The sequence below is a fragment of the Amblyraja radiata genome, chromosome 23 (assembly GCF_010909765.2).
Source record: "Amblyraja radiata isolate CabotCenter1 chromosome 23, sAmbRad1.1.pri, whole genome shotgun sequence".
Taxonomy (NCBI): Eukaryota; Metazoa; Chordata; class Chondrichthyes; order Rajiformes; family Rajidae; genus Amblyraja; species Amblyraja radiata.
The window spans coordinates 23,861,454-23,879,533 of NC_045978.1; the positions used below are offsets into that span (position 1 = coordinate 23,861,454).

Here is an 18,080-nt window from a genome sequence, read left to right on the forward strand (position 1 = left end):
AGAAAGGAAAAAGGAGGAGGAGGAGGAGGAGCCCGAGGGCTGAGGGAGAGATAGGAAGGGGAGGAGACAGCAAGGGCTAACACAATTTGGGATGCAGACTCCCCAAGCGGAATATGAGGTGCTGTTCCTCCAATTTCCGGTGGTTAATATATTCCCATTGTTTCATATCCTGTATTTTAAGTGGTATAGATCATGGCATATAGCCAAAATAATGAGATGAAGCAAAAATAAATAAATCTATTTTTACAAAGAAAAATATCAGATATGTCTGTGTGTTTTCTTGCCTTTTATTGTGACATTTTTCAAGCAGGATTTCATCAAATCCTTAGGCTAATTTATACCAGAGAGATTACATTAATTTTGCAATTAAATAACTCAATATAAGCCAAATTCTGATTATGATTTTTTATGATTTATCACCCAAATAGATGGTTTTCTGATGCCCCAAGTATTTGCAGTACAACGTGAGTATCAGTGTCCCTTTGGTCACGTGTGAAATGTCTGAATTAAAAGCAGTAGCCGTTTTTATATTCATTGTTTCTTTTTCATTGTTTATATTTTGTGTTTAATCTTTCCATTGAAATACTTAATAATGAATAGAACTTAATATCATGAAATGAAAATCTAGTTTGCCCACCTAGTTTATCGATTTCTCATTCTGTAGGCCCTCCCGATGTCTAACGTCAATGTTATAACTTTTATTTGCACTCGTCGCGATTTTAAAAAAATGCAGACAACACCATTAAAATGACCCTGACGAGAACTACGGGCCTCGTGGTGGGTTATGTGCCGACATTATGTTAGGGAGCTTAGAAATGAGTATAAGTGGCAGTCCCATATGTCTTGTATCAGTAAATAAAAATTCTCTTTTTTTTCCAAATTTTGAAAGTATTACATTTTAGTCACATTTTGGTCGATTTTGATCACAAAGTAGCTCAAAGGGATCATAGGTCGGCCCATTTTTAATGCTGTGGTACTTCATTACGATTTAATAACTTTCAAATTTGGCCACCCATTTCACAGGTTGGTACCCCTATTTACAGAAACACCCTCATACAGACAGTGAAACTCAACAAGACGACGGCGAAACTAGTACGATGACTAGGGTAGTGGAGGGACGGAAACAGAGAGGATGCAAGGGTTAGTTGAAAGTTAGAGAAATCAATATTCATACCGCTGGGTTGGAAGCTGCCCAAGTGAAATATGAGGTGCTGTTCCTCCAATTTGCATGTGGCCTCACTCTGACAATGGAGGAGGCTTAGGACAGAAAGGTCAGTGTGGGAATGAGAAGTGGAAGTGTTTGGCAGCCGGGAAATAACTTAGGCAAAGGTGGACTGAGTGAAGGTGTTCAGTCAAACTGTGCCTGAATCTGGATGTGTGCGTTTTCACACTTCAGTACCTCTTACCTGAAGGGAGAGGGGAGAAGAGGCAGTGACCGGGGTGAGACTGCTCCTTGATTATGTTGTCGGCCTTGCCGAGGCAGCGTGGAGTGTAGATGGAGTCAATGGAAGGGAGGTTGGTTTGCGTGACGGTCTGGGCTGTGTCCACAGCTCGCTGCAATTTCTTGTGGTCTTGGACGGAGCTGTTCCCAAACCGTGCTGTGATGCACCCTGATAAAATGCTCCCTACACTGCACTGCATCCAACAACTCGTCTGAAATCCCTGGCCGTGTGTCGGTCTCTCTGCGTTACACTGGGCTGGAATCAGGCTGGTGACTAGGGAGCAATGATTGGCCTCCAATCCTCCAGGGTGAGGGTTTAGCCCTGACCTTGAGCAACATGGGACATCAGACCCAACAGGTGTCAGGACCTGTTTCCTGGGCAAAACGCATCACTTCCACACTTCTCAGATATGGGTCTATGCCCAGATGGGATTTAGATTTACTAGCTGACAGATGGCATCTATTTCTGGCCCAGATGTCTGCAAAAAATTAATGCCAGAAAATTCTGAGCTGGTTTAATAACAACGAAATTAAATTAAAAAATATATACAGCTCAATTTATATTTGCCAAGTGGGAGTGGGGGAATTAAAGAAGTGAACTATTTGTGCAATAAGCACCTGGAAGATACACGTTAAAATATATATTCACAATTGAAATTAAAGGGACAGCAAAGAATAAGATAAAGATGTTTAAAAAACAGTGTGAAATTCTTCCAATTTATTCGAGGTTGACAGAAGATTATGCCAAATGTTGATAACCACTCTGTGTTATCAGTTTAAAAACCCAAGGATTTGATTAGCCTACTAACCTCATTCATAAAATGGAACCTATTGTTCTTAAACAAAAAAAATGTCCACTTAGTTTTAAATGAAAAGTGAATGTAAAGCAGGCAGACTTTATCTCACTTGGTTTCCGAAGACATTTAGTGCATAGAAAGCATTGTCAGGCGCTCCACTGATGTGATTTATAGCAGTAAGTTCCTTCTGTGCATTTCCTCCAACAACTATTGCCCTCCCAAGAAGCCCATAACTCAGTTAGACTTGGCCCCATAGAACTTCCTCAAACCTATCACACTCAGGCCGCCTAGACCTCCGGGATATAGACACAAAATGCTGGAGTAACTCAGCGGGACGGGCAGCATCTCTGGAGAGAAGGAATGGGTGGAGTTTCGGGTCGAGACCCTTCTTCAGACTAAATCAGGGGAAAGGGAAAGATGTAGACTGTGATGTCGAGAGATATAGAACAATGAATGCAAAGATATGCAAAAACGTAACGATGATGACGGAAACTAGCCATAGTTAGCTGTTTGCTAGGTGAGAACGATAAGCTGATGTGACTGGGAGGGGAAGGGATTGAGAGAGAGGGAATGCAGGGGTTACTTGAAGTTGGAGAAATCAATAATCATACCACTGGGCTGTAGGCTGCCCAAGTGAAATATGAGATGCTGTTCCTCCAATTTGCGTTTAGCCTCACTCTAACAATGAAGGAGGCCTTTGACCGAAAGGTCAGTGTGGGAATGTGAAGAATTCAAGTGTTTGGCAACTGAGAAATCAGGTAGGTCCAGGCGGACTGAGCGAAGGTGTCCAGCGGAACGCCCGCCCAGTCTACGTTTGGTCTCTCCGTTGAATGAGAGTCCACATCTTGAACAATGGATACAGTAGATGAGGTTGGAGGAAGTTCAAGCGTTGTATCTTCTGCGTTGCATCTCCTGCGGTTGCAGGCGCAGGTACCTGGGGAGGGGGTGGTTTGGGTGGGAAGGGATGAGTTAACCGGGGAGTTGCGAAAGACCAGTCTCTTGTGGAAGGCAGAAAGGGGTGGCGATGGGAAGATGTGACTAGTGGTGGGATCCCATTGGAGGTGGCAAAATTGTTGGAGGATTATACGTTAATGCAACGGTTGATGAGGTGAAAGGTAAGGACCATGTTGGCACAGCGGTAGAGTTGCTGCCTTACAGCACTTGCAGCGCCGGAGACCCAGGTTCAATCCTGACTACGGGTGCTGTCTGCACAGAGTTTGTACGTTCTCCCCATGACCGCGTGCGTTTTCTCTGAGATCTTCGGTTTCCTCCCACACTCCAAAGATGTGCAGGTTTGTAGGTTAATTGGCTTGGTATATGTGTAAATTGTCCCTAGTGTATAGGATACTGTTAATGTGCGGGGATCGCTGGTCGGTGCGGACTCGGTGGGCCGATGAGCCTGTTTCCAGGCTGTACCTCTAAACTAGAGACCACGGGGACTCTGTCCCTGTGTGACTGGGGGGAGGAGGAGCAAGGGCGGAGCTTTGGAGATCTCCAGGACTTACGGGATCTCCCCGTTGCCAACCATTTGAAGTCCCCTTCCCATTCCCACACTGACCTTTCTGTCCTGGGCCTCCTCCGTTGCCAGAGTAAGGCCATACGCAAATTGGAGGAACAGCACCTCATATTTCGCTTGGGCAGCTTACACCCCAGCAGTAATGAACATGGAATTCTCTTGTTTCAACTAAAAGAATAGGTGACATTTCGACTTGGAATCTTTCTTCAGACAGATTGGCCCTGGTCTTTTCTTGCCACCAGCTCTTCCCCACCCCACCCTCTACTTTCTGTCTGAAGAAGGGTCCCAGCCCGAAACGTCACCCATCCTTTTTCTCCAGAGATCCAGCACTTTGTGTCTACCTTTGGTATAAACTTCTGCAGCTTCTGCTGTTCTTTGTGTCTACACTTGAAGAATTGCTCTACTCCCGGCTGGTCTCATGTTTACTATCAGAGAACGTAGAACAGTACAGGCCCAAAGTGCTGGAGTAACTCAGTGGGACAGGCAGCATCTCTGGATAGAAAGAATGGGTGACGTTTCGGGTCGAGACCCATTTTATGTCACTTAGGTGTGAAAGAAAAAACATTTTTTCCACAGGATTTATAGTGAAACTCTCTAACTGTCTTGAGGATATGGATAGGTGACATTTGGGGTCATGACCCTAGACACTGGGTCTCAGCTCAAAACGTGACCCATTCCTTCTATCCAGAGATGCTACCTGTCCCGCTGAGTTACTCCAGCATTTTGTGTTTAAAACAGCATCTGCAGTTTCTTCCTACAATAGAACAGTACAGCGTTGGAACGGGCCCTTCAGCCCACGATGTTTGTGCCCAAGTTAAACTGATCTCATCTGCCTCCACATGGTCCATATCCCTCTAGTCCCTGCACACCCATGTGCCTATCTAGAAACCTCAAGCACCACTATCATAACTGATTCCCTACACTACCCCTGGCAGCCTGTTCCAGGCACCCACCATCATCTGTGTAAAAAACCTGCACATCTCTATTAAACTTCCCCCCTTATATTTTAATGACTCCTCTCACCTTCCTCAAGTGTGGCCATATCTGGAATGTTAAAATACAGAAAAAATATGAAACAAAAACAAGAAAGCACTGGTAGATTCAGACTGCAATGGAGTCGCGCAATAATGGCAGAGAGCCTCTGAAAAACAATGCTTCAGTTCTACAAAGGCTTCAGTCAGTGAAGGTACTTCATCTCGAGCACCTTTTAAAGCTCTGAACTTTAGTCAAGACACATTGGCCTTGCGCAAGAATTACCAGGGTTTAAAGGATTAAATTACAAAGGCTGATTCATTGACTCAGGTTCCAATAGTACGGACAACATCTTCTGATGGCTGTAAGTTTGAGAAAGGACCATTGTGGGGGATTCAACAAAGAGGTCTGCCCTTCATTTTATATCACTTAGGTGTGAAAGAAAGGATTTAGAGTGAAATTCTCTAACTCTCTTGAGAATATGGATAGGTGACATTTAGGGTCAGGACCCTTGACACTTGGTGTCCATCTCTCTTCCCCAAGAGTCTAAGGTCTGCAGGACTCAATGTCTTTTGAAGTTGAGATTGACAGCTTCTCATTGATGGTGAGGACTATGAAGTGAATGTGGAGTAGATAGGCCAAGGTTTAGTTTAGTTTAGAGATGCAGCATTTAAACAGGCCCTTCAGCCCACCGAATCCGTGCTGACACTAATCACACTAGTTCTATGCTGCACACCAGAGGCAATTTCCAGAGAGCCAATTAACCTACAAACCAGCACATCCTTGGAATGTGGGAAGAAACTCGGAGAAAACCCACAGGGAAAACTTAGAAACTCCGTGCAGACAGGAAACCTGTAGTTAGGATCGAACTCGGGTCTCAGGCGCTGTGAGGCAGCAACTCTACTGAGGCACCACTGTGCCACCCTGTGTTCTGTTTGAGATCCTTGGGATTAATTTAGCTGATGCTGTGCTGTGTGTTTATTGATCCTTCAACTACTAACACCAGGAAACGTGTAGCAGTCCCCAGTGGAAAACTGAGGGGATGTAGAGCCATTGGAAGTGCTGTCCTATCACCACCCTTCCTCAAATGCAATAGACCCCAGGGCACTGTTGCAAGAAGAATGAGACATTGTCCTGATGGCACAGTGGCACTGTGTTGGATATAACTAGTGTACAGGTGATCGATCCCCTTCTCATCTCTAGCCTTTGTCACTTGCTCCACCTATCTGCCCCCTCACCTGTAACCATTTATGATTAAATAGACACAAAGTGCTGGAGTAACTCAGTGGGCCAGGCAGCATCTCTGGAGAAAAAGGATAGTTGACATTTTGGGTTCGGACCCTTCCTCAGACTGAAAATAGGAGGTGGGGGATGAAGTGCTGGAGGCAAGAAAAGACCAGGACTAATTGAGGCCGGCCACAAATTACCTCAGGCAGGGTGGTGCCCTGGTGTCAACTTCCCCCCTTGCCCACTTCCTCCCCACTAGTCGTTTAACCAGTTCCGTAGCTCTCCACATTGTAGCCCTCTTGAGATCACACATTCCCTGGCCAACAATGAGCCCACCAGGGCAACACTCTGCCTGAAGTCATTTGTGGCCAGGTAGACAAAAATGCTGGAGAAACTCAGCGGGTGAGGCAGCATCTATGGAGCGAAGGAAATGGGCAACATTTCGGGTCGAAACCCTTCTTCAGAACTGTCTGAAGGAGGGTTTCGACCCGAAACGTTGCCTATTTCCTTCGCTCCATAGTTGCTGCCTCATCTGCTGATTTTCTCCAGCATTTTTGTCTACCTTTGATTTTCCAGCATCTGCAGTTCCTTCTTAATCATTTGTGGCCAGCCCTGATTGTTCGGGCCTTTTCCCGCCTCCAACTCTTCAGCCCACCCCCGCTTTCAGCATGAGGAAGAATCCCGACCCGAAACACCGCCTTTCCTTTTTCTCCAGAGATGCTGCCTGACCCGCTCCGTTACTACAGCACTTTGTGCCGATCTTTGTTATAAAGCAGCGTCTGCAGTTCTGGAGAATATGAGTCTGAAGAAGGGTTTCAGCCCGAAACGTCGCCTATTTCCTTCGCTCCATAGATGCTGCTGCACCCGCTGAGTTTCCCCAGCAATTTTGTGTACCTTCGTCTGCAGTTCTGTGTTTCTACCACTCTCTTCCTGCTTCCTCCCCCCTCGTACCATCAGACTGAAGAAGGGTCCTGACCCAAAATGTCGCCTGGTTCAATGGTACTTTACTGACACGTACCTAGATACAGTGACATTTTTTTTGTTTTGCATACAATCCAGTAAAATCATGCCGTACATAGCACAATCTTACCCAAGTACAAGAGTACAACAATTATAGTGTAATTAAAGTAGATTTCTTCTAAGGCACAGCACAAAGAGAGCCTATTCATCCCCTCCACAGATATTGCCGGTCCCTCTGAGTTCCTCCAGCACTTTTTATTTTACTCTAGGTTCTAGCATCTGCAGTTCCTTGTGTTTCCTATCAACCAAGCTTTTTACCATCTGTGCTAATATCTCCTTACTCCTGTCCATTTTGTTTGCGATTACTCCAGTAAAACACCTGGAGATGTCTATAGCTACACAAATGCAAGTTGTGGCTGTTGTTGTTGGCAGAGGCGTAAGATTATTTAGACACAAGTGATAAGTGGTAAATGCTGATTTACCAAACAAAATGTACTTGAGATGATGTCACGTATTCAAGTGTACAAAAGCATGAGAGGAATAGATTGGGTAGATGCACAGAGTATCTTGCCCAGAGTTGGGGAGTCGAGAACATGGCTTTAAGGTGAAGGGGAAAAGATTTAATAGGAACATGAGGGGTAACATTTTCACACAAAGGGTGGTGGGTGTATGGAACGAGCAGTGAGAGGAGATAGATGAGGCAGGGACTATTGTAACGTTTAAGATTAGTACATGGATCGGACAGGTTCAGAGGGATATGGGCCAAACGCAGGCAGGTGGGACTAGTATAGAGACGGGGCATGTTGGTCGGTGTGGGCAAGTTGGGCCGAAGGGCCTGTTTCCACCCTGTATAACTGTGACTCTCAGTATTACAAATTTCATTTGCTTTTGAATTGTGTGACACAGAGAGGGAGAGAGAGAGTAAACATGTGTTAGAGAATAAATATGTGTGAGTGAGGGAATAAACATGTGTGTGAAAATAAACATGTGAGAAAATAAACATGTGAGAATAAACATGTGTGTGAAAAAATAAACATGTGTGAGAATAAACATGTGTGTGAAAAAATAAACATGTGAGAATAAACATGTGTGTGAGAATATACATGTGTGTGAGAGAATAAACATGTGTGTGCAAAAATAAACATGTGTGAGAAAATAAACATGTGTGAGAAAATAAACATGTGAGAATAAACATGTGTGTGAGAATATACATGTGTGTGAGAGAATAAACATGTGTGTGCAAAAATAAACATGTGAGAGAGAATAAACATGTGAAAGAGAGAATAAACATGTGAAAGAGAGAATAAACACGAAAGAGAGAGAATGAGAGAATAAGCATGTGTGTGTGAGAGAGAAATAATTTAAATTTTAACCAACTCCCCGGGTACACTGGGAAACCGCCTGAAGATATAGTGAGTGAGGGGAGGGGGTGGGGAAGGGTTTGTGCTTACAATTAGTCGTCTGTTCAGTCTGCTTGCTCGGTAGTTTATCCAACTGGTATGCAAAGTGGAGCCGCTGCCTCACTCAAGCATTGGCTGGGACCGCGGCTTTGAAGTGTGATCTTGCTCATTGCCATTCCAGCTCGCTGTAGGATCTTTGATTCCAGGGTCTGGTGAATCGATCACACTTGGAAAGGGGCTCTCGAGGGAAGGAAGGGTTTACTGCTGCTGACTCTGTCCAAGAGAAAGTCCACGCCGTACTTACGGGCCATCGCGAAAAGTTTTCTTTATCTCCAAAAAGCCAAAGAGAGACATGGTGGGGATTTCTGGATCGTACCAGAGTGAGTGTTGATTCCTTGTTTAGCAGGGGAGGGTTGGAAGGGAAGGGAGGGGGGAGGGGGGGGGGATATTGTTGCAACCTTTCACTTTGCAAAGATCACCACCGCCTCTCTAAAATAGAAAACACTGTAGCCAGAGGTTGGAGAGGGGTTGAAAGTTGCTCGGGGAGGGAAAGAAATTGATCTAAAGAAAGGAGGGGGAAAGCGTTGAGCCCGGTATAACTTTCGGAGAGAGAGAGAGAGGGTTTGTAAACACGCAGAGAATCAATGGCAACAGAGTCATTGTGTCGAGGGGTCACGTTTAGTCTGACACAGTCCATTTAGTGGTTTATTTGTCTTCGGTCAAGTATCAAATCCATTTAAAAACCCCGACTTAATATGTAGATGTTTATTCTATTAAGAAGAACTAATGAAGGAGGACATATATTTTTCATTTACAATGTGTTTTTTTTTTAAAGTATCGATCTATTTTGGTAACAGTTGATCCTTTATTGATTTTATTTTGTTTCTGTTCTTTGTACACCTCCGCCGCCTCGTACCCAGTTCAATAAGTGGATTATTGGTTTTGTATAAAGTTACCAGAGTGGTGTATGTTGCATGCGCACGGCTAGGGACAACACATTGATACGTGTTACACAGTAACGGGGTGATATATTCATGAAAAGTAACATGTATGTGGACGGGATCGAGATATGTGTTGCATGTACAAGGTCAACGTCAATGTGATTTTGTTCTGTGCGTGGTTATTCCTCTGTCCCCGATGTGGGCCCTCAGGATTGAGTATGACTTGCCCACGCTTCACAGAGTCATATAGCGTGGAAACTGGCCCTTCAGCCCAACTTGCCCACACTAACCAACATGTCCATCTACACTAGTCGTCGTCCCCCGCCTGCGTTTGGTCCATATCCCTCCAAATCTATCCTTTTCATGTACCTGTCCTAATGTTTCTTAAACATTGTGATACCACCTGCCTCAACAATTTCCTCCGGCAGCTCGTTCCAAACACCCACCACCATTTGTGTGAAAAAGTTGCCCCCTCAGGTTCCCATTAAAACTTTCCCCTCTCACCTCAAACTAATGTCCTCTGGTTTTTGATTCCCCTACTCTGGGTAAAAGTCTCTGTGCATTCACCCTATCCTGGTGCACCTCTCTAAGATCACCACTCATCCTGTGCTCGAACAAGTGAATTCTTTGCCTGACCTACCTCTCCCTATAGTTCAGGCCCTCCAGTCCTGGCAACATCCTCGTGAATCTTCTCTGTACTCTTGAGATACAGATAGAGCACAGAAACAGGCCCTTCAGCCCAACTTGTCCATGCTAACTAAGATGCCCCATCTAAGCTAGTCCCATTTCCCCACGTTTGGTCCATATCCCTCTTAACCTTTCTTGTTCATGTACCTGCAGTATGAATATTGATTTCTCTAACTTCGAGCAACCTTTGCTTTCCTGCTCTCTCCATCCATCCCCCACCCTAGTTCTCCGACTAGTTTCACTGTTCTTCTGATTAATTTTACTGATTCTATGCCTCCTTGTCACCCTCCCCTCAGCTAACAATGAACCATTCTACATTTCCTTCTCATCATCTGCTTCCGTTTGTCATTTTCACACCTTACCCTTCCCTATCTCTAGACGCCCTCTCCCCTGACTCTCAGTCTGAAGAAGGGTCTCGACCCGAAACATCACCAATTCCTCTCTCCAGAGATGCTGCCTGTCCCGCTGAGCTACTTCAGATTGAGATTCAGATTCAACTTTATTGTCATTGTGCGGTGTACAGTACAGAGACAACAAAATGCAGTTAGCATCTCCCTAGAAGAGCGACATAAATATGAGCAATAAATAAATCTATTTATGGGCAAACAGTCATAGTATTTTTTTCCCTGGTGGGAGGAGTGTCCGGGGCAGGGGGGGGTCTCTCCGTCCAGCAACGGAGAGACCTGTAGCGTCTCCCGGATGGTAAGAGGGTAAACAGTCCATGGTTGGGGTGAGAGCAGTCCTTGTCGATGCTGAGCGACCTTCGCAGACAACGCTTGCTTTGGACAGACTCAATGGAGGGGAGTGAGGAACCGGTGATGCGTTGGGCAATTTTCACCACCCTCTGCAATGCTTTCCAGTCGGAGACAGAGCAGTTGCCATACCATACTGTGATGCAGTTGGTAAGGATGCTCTCGATGGTGCAGCGGTAGAAGTTCACCAGGATCTGAGGAGACAGATGGACCTTCTTCAGTCTCCTCAGGAAGAAGAGACGCTGGTGAGCCTTCTTGACCAGAGTTGAGGTATTGTGGGTCCAAGAGAGGTCATTGGAGATGTTGACCCCCAGGAACCTGAAGCTGGAAACACGTTCCACCTCCGTCCCGTTAATGTGGATGGGGATGTGCGTGCCGCTCCTAGACTTCCTGAAGTCTATAATGAGCTCCTTGGTCTTCTTGGAGTTAAGGGCCAGGTTGTTGTCAGCGCACCATGCTGCTAGTAGCTGGACCTCCTCCCTATAGGCTGACTCATCGTTGTTGCTGATGAGGCCAATCACCGTTGTATCATCTGCATACTTGATGATGGTGTTAGTACCATGTACAGGTGTGCAGTCGTAGGTGAAGAGGGAGTAGAGGAGGGGGCTCAGCACACAGCCCTGTGGGACGCCGGTGTTCAGGGTGACGGTTGAGGAGGTGTGCTTGTCTAACATAACAGACTGGGGTCTGTTGGTTAGAAAGTCCAGTATCCAGTTGCAGAGGGAGGGGTCGATGCCCAGGTCACCGAGTGTGGTGATCAGTTTAGAGGGTATAATGGTGTTGAATGCTGAGCTGTAATCGATGAACAGCATTCTTACGTAAGTGTCTCTGTTGTCGAGGTGGGAGAGGGCGGAGTGAAGTGCCGTTGAGATGGCATCTTCCGTACTCCTGTTCTTGCGGTAGGCAAACTGATAGGGATCCAATGTGGGGGGTAGGCAGCCTTTGAGGTGTGCCAGGACCAGCCTCTCGAAGCACTTGGTGATGATGGGAGTAAGTGCAACTGGGCGGAAGTCGTTGAGGGCTGCAGCCTTTTGCATTTTGTGTCACCACTAAGGCAATATACAAGAGTCACCACGTTTCTGCCACATATTTGTATCTTTCATGTTCAAAATTCATTTTTTTAAATGTGAGAGCATTTTTTTTTCACAGAGGGTGGTGGGGGCCTGGAACACATTGCCAGGAGTGATGGAGGAGGCAGATATGATAGTGGCTGTGTTTAGATAGGCACATGGATGTACAGGGAATGGAGGGATATGAATCATGTGCAGGCAGAGGAGATTGGCTTAATTTGGCATCATGTACGGCACAGGCATTGTGGGCCGAAGGGCCTGTTCTTGTGCTGCACTGTCCTATGTTTTAATTACGACTTCAATGTAGCCCGGGGAGACGTCAATGATGTTAGTTCAGTCGTGAAGAGACAATTGGTTTTGCTGCCAGAAATCACAGGAACTGGTTTGATGAGAGAGTCCAAGATGTGATGACATAACTGCAAAGACAAGGCATCGTTGTGTTGGAAATTCCACCACATCTCGAGGAAAAAGAAACAACTCTAAACATAGATGCAAAATGCGGGGGTGAGACTGGGCCTTGATTATGCTGGTGGCCTTGCCGAGGCAGCGTGAAATATGTAGATAAAGTCAATGGAAGGGAGGTTGTTTTGTGTGATGGTCTGCGTTGCGTTCACAATTCTCTACAATTCCTGGGATGTCAGGACTGTCTTATGAAGAAAGACTGGATAGACTTGGTTTATACTCTCTAGAATTTAGGAGATTGAGAGGGGATCTTATAGAAACTTACAAAATTCTTAAGGGGTTGGACAGGCTAGATGCAGGAAGATTGCTCCCGATGTTGGGGAAGTCCAGGACAAGGGGTCACAGCTTAAGGATAAGGGGGAAATCTTTTAAAACCGAGATGAGAAGAACTTTTTTCACACAGAGAGTGGTGAATCTCTGGAACTCCCTGCCACAGAGGGTAGTCGAGGCCAGTTCATTGGCTATATTTAAGAGGGAGTTAGATGTGGCCCTTGTGGCTAAGGGGATCAGAGGGTATGGAGAGAAGGCAGGTACGGGATACTGAGTTGGATGATCAGCCATGATCATATTGAATGGCGGTGCAGGCTCGAAGGGCCGAATGGCCTACTCCTGCACCTAATTTCTATGTTTCTATGTTTCTTGCCGCCTTGGATGGAGCTGTTCCCAAACCAAGCTGTGTTACATCCTGATACAATGTACTTAAGAAGGAACTGCAGATGCTGGAAAATCGAAGGTACACAAAAAAGCTGGAGAAACTCAGCGGGTGCAGCAGCATCTATGGAGCGAAGGAAATAGGCAACGTTTCGGGACGAAACGTTGCCTATTTCCTTCGCTCCATAGATGCTGCTGCACCCGCTGAGTTTCTCCAGCTTTTTTGTGTACCTCTGATAAAATGTACATTCCTTTGCAACCAGTATTGTTTCTTGTTCTCCAGAGTCGCTGCCTGACCCGCTGAATTACTCCTGCACTTTGTGTCAATCTTTTTTTCCGACGATTTTCTGTTGCAACCCACCACAGCATTGGGTGTCTTGTTCCCATGCCCCGAGGCATTGAACAGATTAAAAGGCACAAATCCCTTGTGTTTGCAGTTAATTACTTTCTGGATCTCCTGGTCACTTACACCTGCTTGAAACCAGGAACTGCAGATGCTGGTTTACATAAAAAAGAAACAAAGTGCTGGAGTAACTCAGTGGGTCAGGCAGCATCTCTGGAGAAACATGAGTCACAGTGACGTTTCAGGTCGGGACCCTAAGGTATCTGAACGAAGGGTCCCGACCTATGATGTCGCCTATCCTTGTTTCTCAATGGTTCAATAGTTTCTCTAATGTCACATGTATCAGGTGCAGTGAAATGCATGTTTTGCATGCAGCTCAGCATGACTATCCGCGTACAGCAGCACAATCCACCGGGTTAGTGCAGAATAGGCTACACGATGGCGCAGCAGTAGAGTCGCTCCCTCACAGCCCCTCTAGCGACCTGGGTTTGCTCCTGACTGCGGGTGCTGTCTGTATGGAGTTTGTACGTTCTCCCTGTGACCTGCGTGGGCTATCTCTGGGACCTCCAGTTTCCACCCACACTCCAAAGACGCACAGGTTTGTGTAGGCGAATAGACTTGGTGAAATTGTAAATTGTCCCTAGTGTGTGTCGGATAGTGTTAGTGTGCGGGGATTGCTGGTTGGCGCAGACTCGATGGGCCGAAGGGCCTGTTTCCACACTCTCGCTAAACTCAACAGCCCATTGACTCGGTAGGTAAGAGGTGCCATTTTGACGCCATTTTACAGTCCCAGCTGCAGCTGACCACAAAGGCTCAGGGATGGGCACCAGAGATGGGATGCTGCTTGACCTGCCTGTGACCACATGGGTTTTCTCCAAAAGATGTGCAGGTTTGGAGGTTAATTGGATTTTGCAAATGGCAAATTATCCCTTGTGTGTAGGATAGTGGTAGTGTATGGGGTGATGGCTGGTCGGCGCGGACCCATTGGGCCAAAGGGCCTGTTTCTGCGCTGTATCTCTGAACTAGACTAAACTAAAATACACAGGCAGTAATTGTTTTCTATACATCTTCATTTTCATGACACATTTATGGTGGGGAAATGACCCCAGCCACTTCACAGATGCAATGGGGATAACAGACCTTAAGCCAGATTAGATAGAGCAAGCGAGGGCTTAGTAAACAGTGTTATGAAGGAGTGGAGCGATTCAGAGAGACAGTCCCACAGTATCTGGTGGCAGAAATCACAGCCAACCATGGAAGAGACTAATGAAAGGGGCACAATTCATCAGAGCAGCAGGAGTGGGATGTCGGAAGATGGGGAGGGAGGGGTTGCAGTGATACGGCTGGGTGAGGCAATTCAATGTAACGACATTTTATTGTCACATGAACCTAGTTACAGTGAAACGCTTTAACTCGGTAAAATCGTACAGCAGACCTCACCTCGGCAGTACACGAGTGTGGCCATGTTTCGGTGCCAACAAAGTTACAAAAGTTCACTGAACAGTCCTCTCTTCTGTCTGTCACCAAACACACGTGCCCCCTGCATTCTCGGCACCCCCCCCCCCCCGGCCGTGCCCCCCAATCAGACTGAAAGTCCAGCATATCAGTTCCTTTGACAAGGTTCAATGTCCTCAATGGGGTAGGGGTGAATCTGACAGTTTCCTAGCTTATGCAAGGACAGTTCAGAAGCCTGATAACAGAGGGCACAAAGCTGTTCCTGAGCCTGGTGGTGCGTGTTTAAGCTTCTGTCTCATTCTCTCTTTCTCCCGCTCTCTCTCTCTCTCTCTTCCCTCCCCCCCTCTCTTTGTCACGCGCACACACACACACACACACACATTCATTCTCTCTCTCATGGTCACACACATGTCCATTCTGCCTCTCGGTCACACACACATATTCATTCATTCTCTCTCCCTTTCTCTCTCTATCACGCAAACACACACACACATGTTCATTCTCTTTCTTTCTATCTATCTTGGTCACACACATTCATTCATACATTCTCTCTCGATCAAACACACATATTCATTATCTCTCTCTCTGTCTCTCTCTCGCTCTTGGTCAAAGACACATATTCATTATCACATCCCCCCCCCCCTCGCTCTGCGAGTGCTGTCAGCTGCTTTGGACATTGGCGATGCCATCCTCTCTGCCAGAAGGCTGGGAGCCTGGCAGCAGTTCTGGGAATTGAGCCCAAGCACATCCCACCTGTTCCCCTGCAGAAGGGATAAAACTGAGCTCCCATCTGCCGGGTCCAGAGGAGCTTGGAACACCTCCTGCAGCCCGGCAGAAGCATGTTGTTCCCACGAATAAACCCAGGTTAATTAAAGCCTGCCTCCTGCAGACACCACAACCAGGGTGCAGGGAGGAAAGAACAAGTTTGTGTGTCTATGCCACTTTCCACCGCCGGCACTGGAGTATTCCTTTTGTGCTTTGGAGCAAATTTAGTTTAGTGATACAGCGTGGAAACAGGCCCTTCAGCCAACCGAGTCCGTGCTGACCAGCGATCACCCCGTACACTAGCACTATCCCACACACGAGGGACAATTTTACAATTTACTGAAGCCGATTATCCTACAAACCTGAACGTTGTTAGAATGTAGGAGGAAACCGGAGCACCCGGAGAAAGCCCACAGTCACAGGGTGAACATACAAACTGCTTACAGACAGCACCCGTAATCAGGATTGAACCCGGATCTCTGACGCTGTAAGGCAGCAACTCTACCGCTGCGCCACAGACATTGTTGTCATCTTCTTGTGTGGATTCTAGTGAGTGTTTATTGTTAGTTTAGTTTATTATTGTCATGTGTAGCATGGGTGGCACAGGGGCGCAGGGATAGAGTTGCTGCCTCACAGCGCCAGAGACCCGGGTTCGATCCTGACCTCGGGTGCTGTCTGTACGATTTTGCACGTTCTCCCTGTGACCTGTGTGAGGTTTCTCCAGGGTGCTCTGGTTTCCTCTCACACTCCAAAGACGTGCAGGTTTGTAGGTTAATTGGCTTTGGTAAAATTGTAAATTGTCCCTAGTGTGTAGGATAGTGTTAGTGTGCGGGGTGATCGCTGATTGGCGCAAACTCGGTGGGCCTAAGGGCCTGTTTGTGTCCATCTTTAGTCTAAACAGCTATAGAAACAGGCCCTTCGGCCCACTGAGTCCATGCTGACCATCGATCAACCAACCACACTAGTTCTATGTTATCCCACTTCCACACAAGGGGCAAATTACAAAGGGCCAATTAACCTACAAACCTGCACATGTTTGGGTTGTGGGAGGAAACTGGAGCACCTAGAGGTCGCCCACGCGGTCACAGGGAGAACGTGCAAACTCCACACGTTCAGCACCTGGGTGTGGCCAGGGGTTCAGGTGAGAGATGGACACAGGTTTAAGGTGATAATAGACCAAAGGTACAAGGAGTAAATGTGTAGGAAGGAACTGCAGATGTAGGTTTAAACGGAAGATGGACACAAAAAGCTGGAATAATTCAGCGGGTCAGTCACCACCTCTGGAGAAAAATAATAGGTGACATTTCGGGCCGAGACACTTCTTCAGACTCCTCTACAAGGAGTAAAGTTCCCTTCCTCTGATACGGGACAAGTTGCCCGAAGGAGCAGAGCAAATGTGTTCAATGGGAACTTTTGGAACAGGCTTGGATAAGTGGGTGGCATGGTGGCGCAGCGTTAGAGTTGCTGCCTCACAGCACCAGAGGTACCCAAGTTCAATCCTGACCACGGGTGCTGTCTGTACGGAGTTTGTACTTTCTCCCTGTGACCTGCGTGAGTTTTCTCAGGGTGCTCCGATTTCCTCCCACACTCCCAAAATGTATGGATTTGTAGGTTAATGGGTTCGGTAAAAATGATAAATTGCCCCTAGGGTGTGTAGCTTAGAGTTAGTGTGCAGGGACTGCTGCTTGGCGTGGACTCGGTGGGCCGAAGGGCCTGCATTTCCGCTCTGTATTTCAAAACTAAACTAAAGTGCTTGAAAGAGATTAATTGGCAAGGCTTGGAGAGGAAGCAGATGGTCTGAGATTAATTGCAAAACTCTGCCAAAGAGCTGGCACAGCTACAATGGGCAGAATGGCCTCCTCCTGAGAAACATCCTGCTGTGAGGAATGTCTCACACCTGACATCCGAGCTAATTGCAACATCTACTTCCAGCTCTCCAATCCCGCCCTTCACTCTCCCTTCTTTCTCCTTATCACTAGGAAAATAAACATTCAGGAGTGCTGACTTCCTGGGACTTGCCATGCGTGTTCCAGGCACCTCCCACAGCTGCTGCTGTCAGCATAGAGAGGGGATCATTCACTTTGTTGCTGAAAAAAGTGTTTTTTTCTAGTGGCTCAGTGGCGCAGCTGTAGAGTTGCTGCCTCACAGCGCCGTGCACCCTCGTTCGATCCTGACTACAGGTGCTGTCCGAACTGAGTTTGTACGTTCTCCCTGTGACCTCGCGGGTTTCCTCCAGGTGCTCTGGTTTCCTCCCACTTTGTAGGATAATTGGCTTCTGTAAATTGCCCCTAGTGTGCAGGATAGAACCAGTGTACGGGGTGATCACTGGTCGGCATGGACTCGGCGGGCCGAAGGGCCTGTTCCGTGCTGTATCTCTAAAACTGAAGCCACATTTAAACTTCTTTAGTGCTTTTGCATCAGTCACCTGAGCGGGTACTTGGAACCTCTTTAGTTTAGATTAGATTTACAATTGTCACCAAATGTTTACATAAATTGTAAACCTGTACACTAGTTCTATCCTACACACTAGCGGCAATTTACAGAAGCCGATTCACCTGCAAACTCGCTCGCCTCTGGGTTGAGGGAGGAAACCGGAGCACCAGGAGAAAATCCAAGGCGGTCACAGGGAGAATGTGCAAAC

General features: G+C 46.7%; 1 protein-coding gene across 1 annotated transcript in view; it reads left to right on the forward strand.

The window, feature by feature from the left end:
• The first annotated feature begins 8,387 nt into the window (after window positions 1-8,387).
• Window positions 8,388-18,080, forward strand: part of cbfa2t2 (CBFA2/RUNX1 partner transcriptional co-repressor 2) — a 98,566-nt gene continuing 88,873 nt past the window's right edge. The window contains exon 1 of the mRNA XM_033041812.1: window positions 8,388-8,693. Within this exon, the coding sequence (XP_032897703.1) occupies window positions 8,666-8,693 (28 nt within the window). The 5' untranslated portion in view covers window positions 8,388-8,665. The remainder of the gene's footprint in view (window positions 8,694-18,080) is intronic.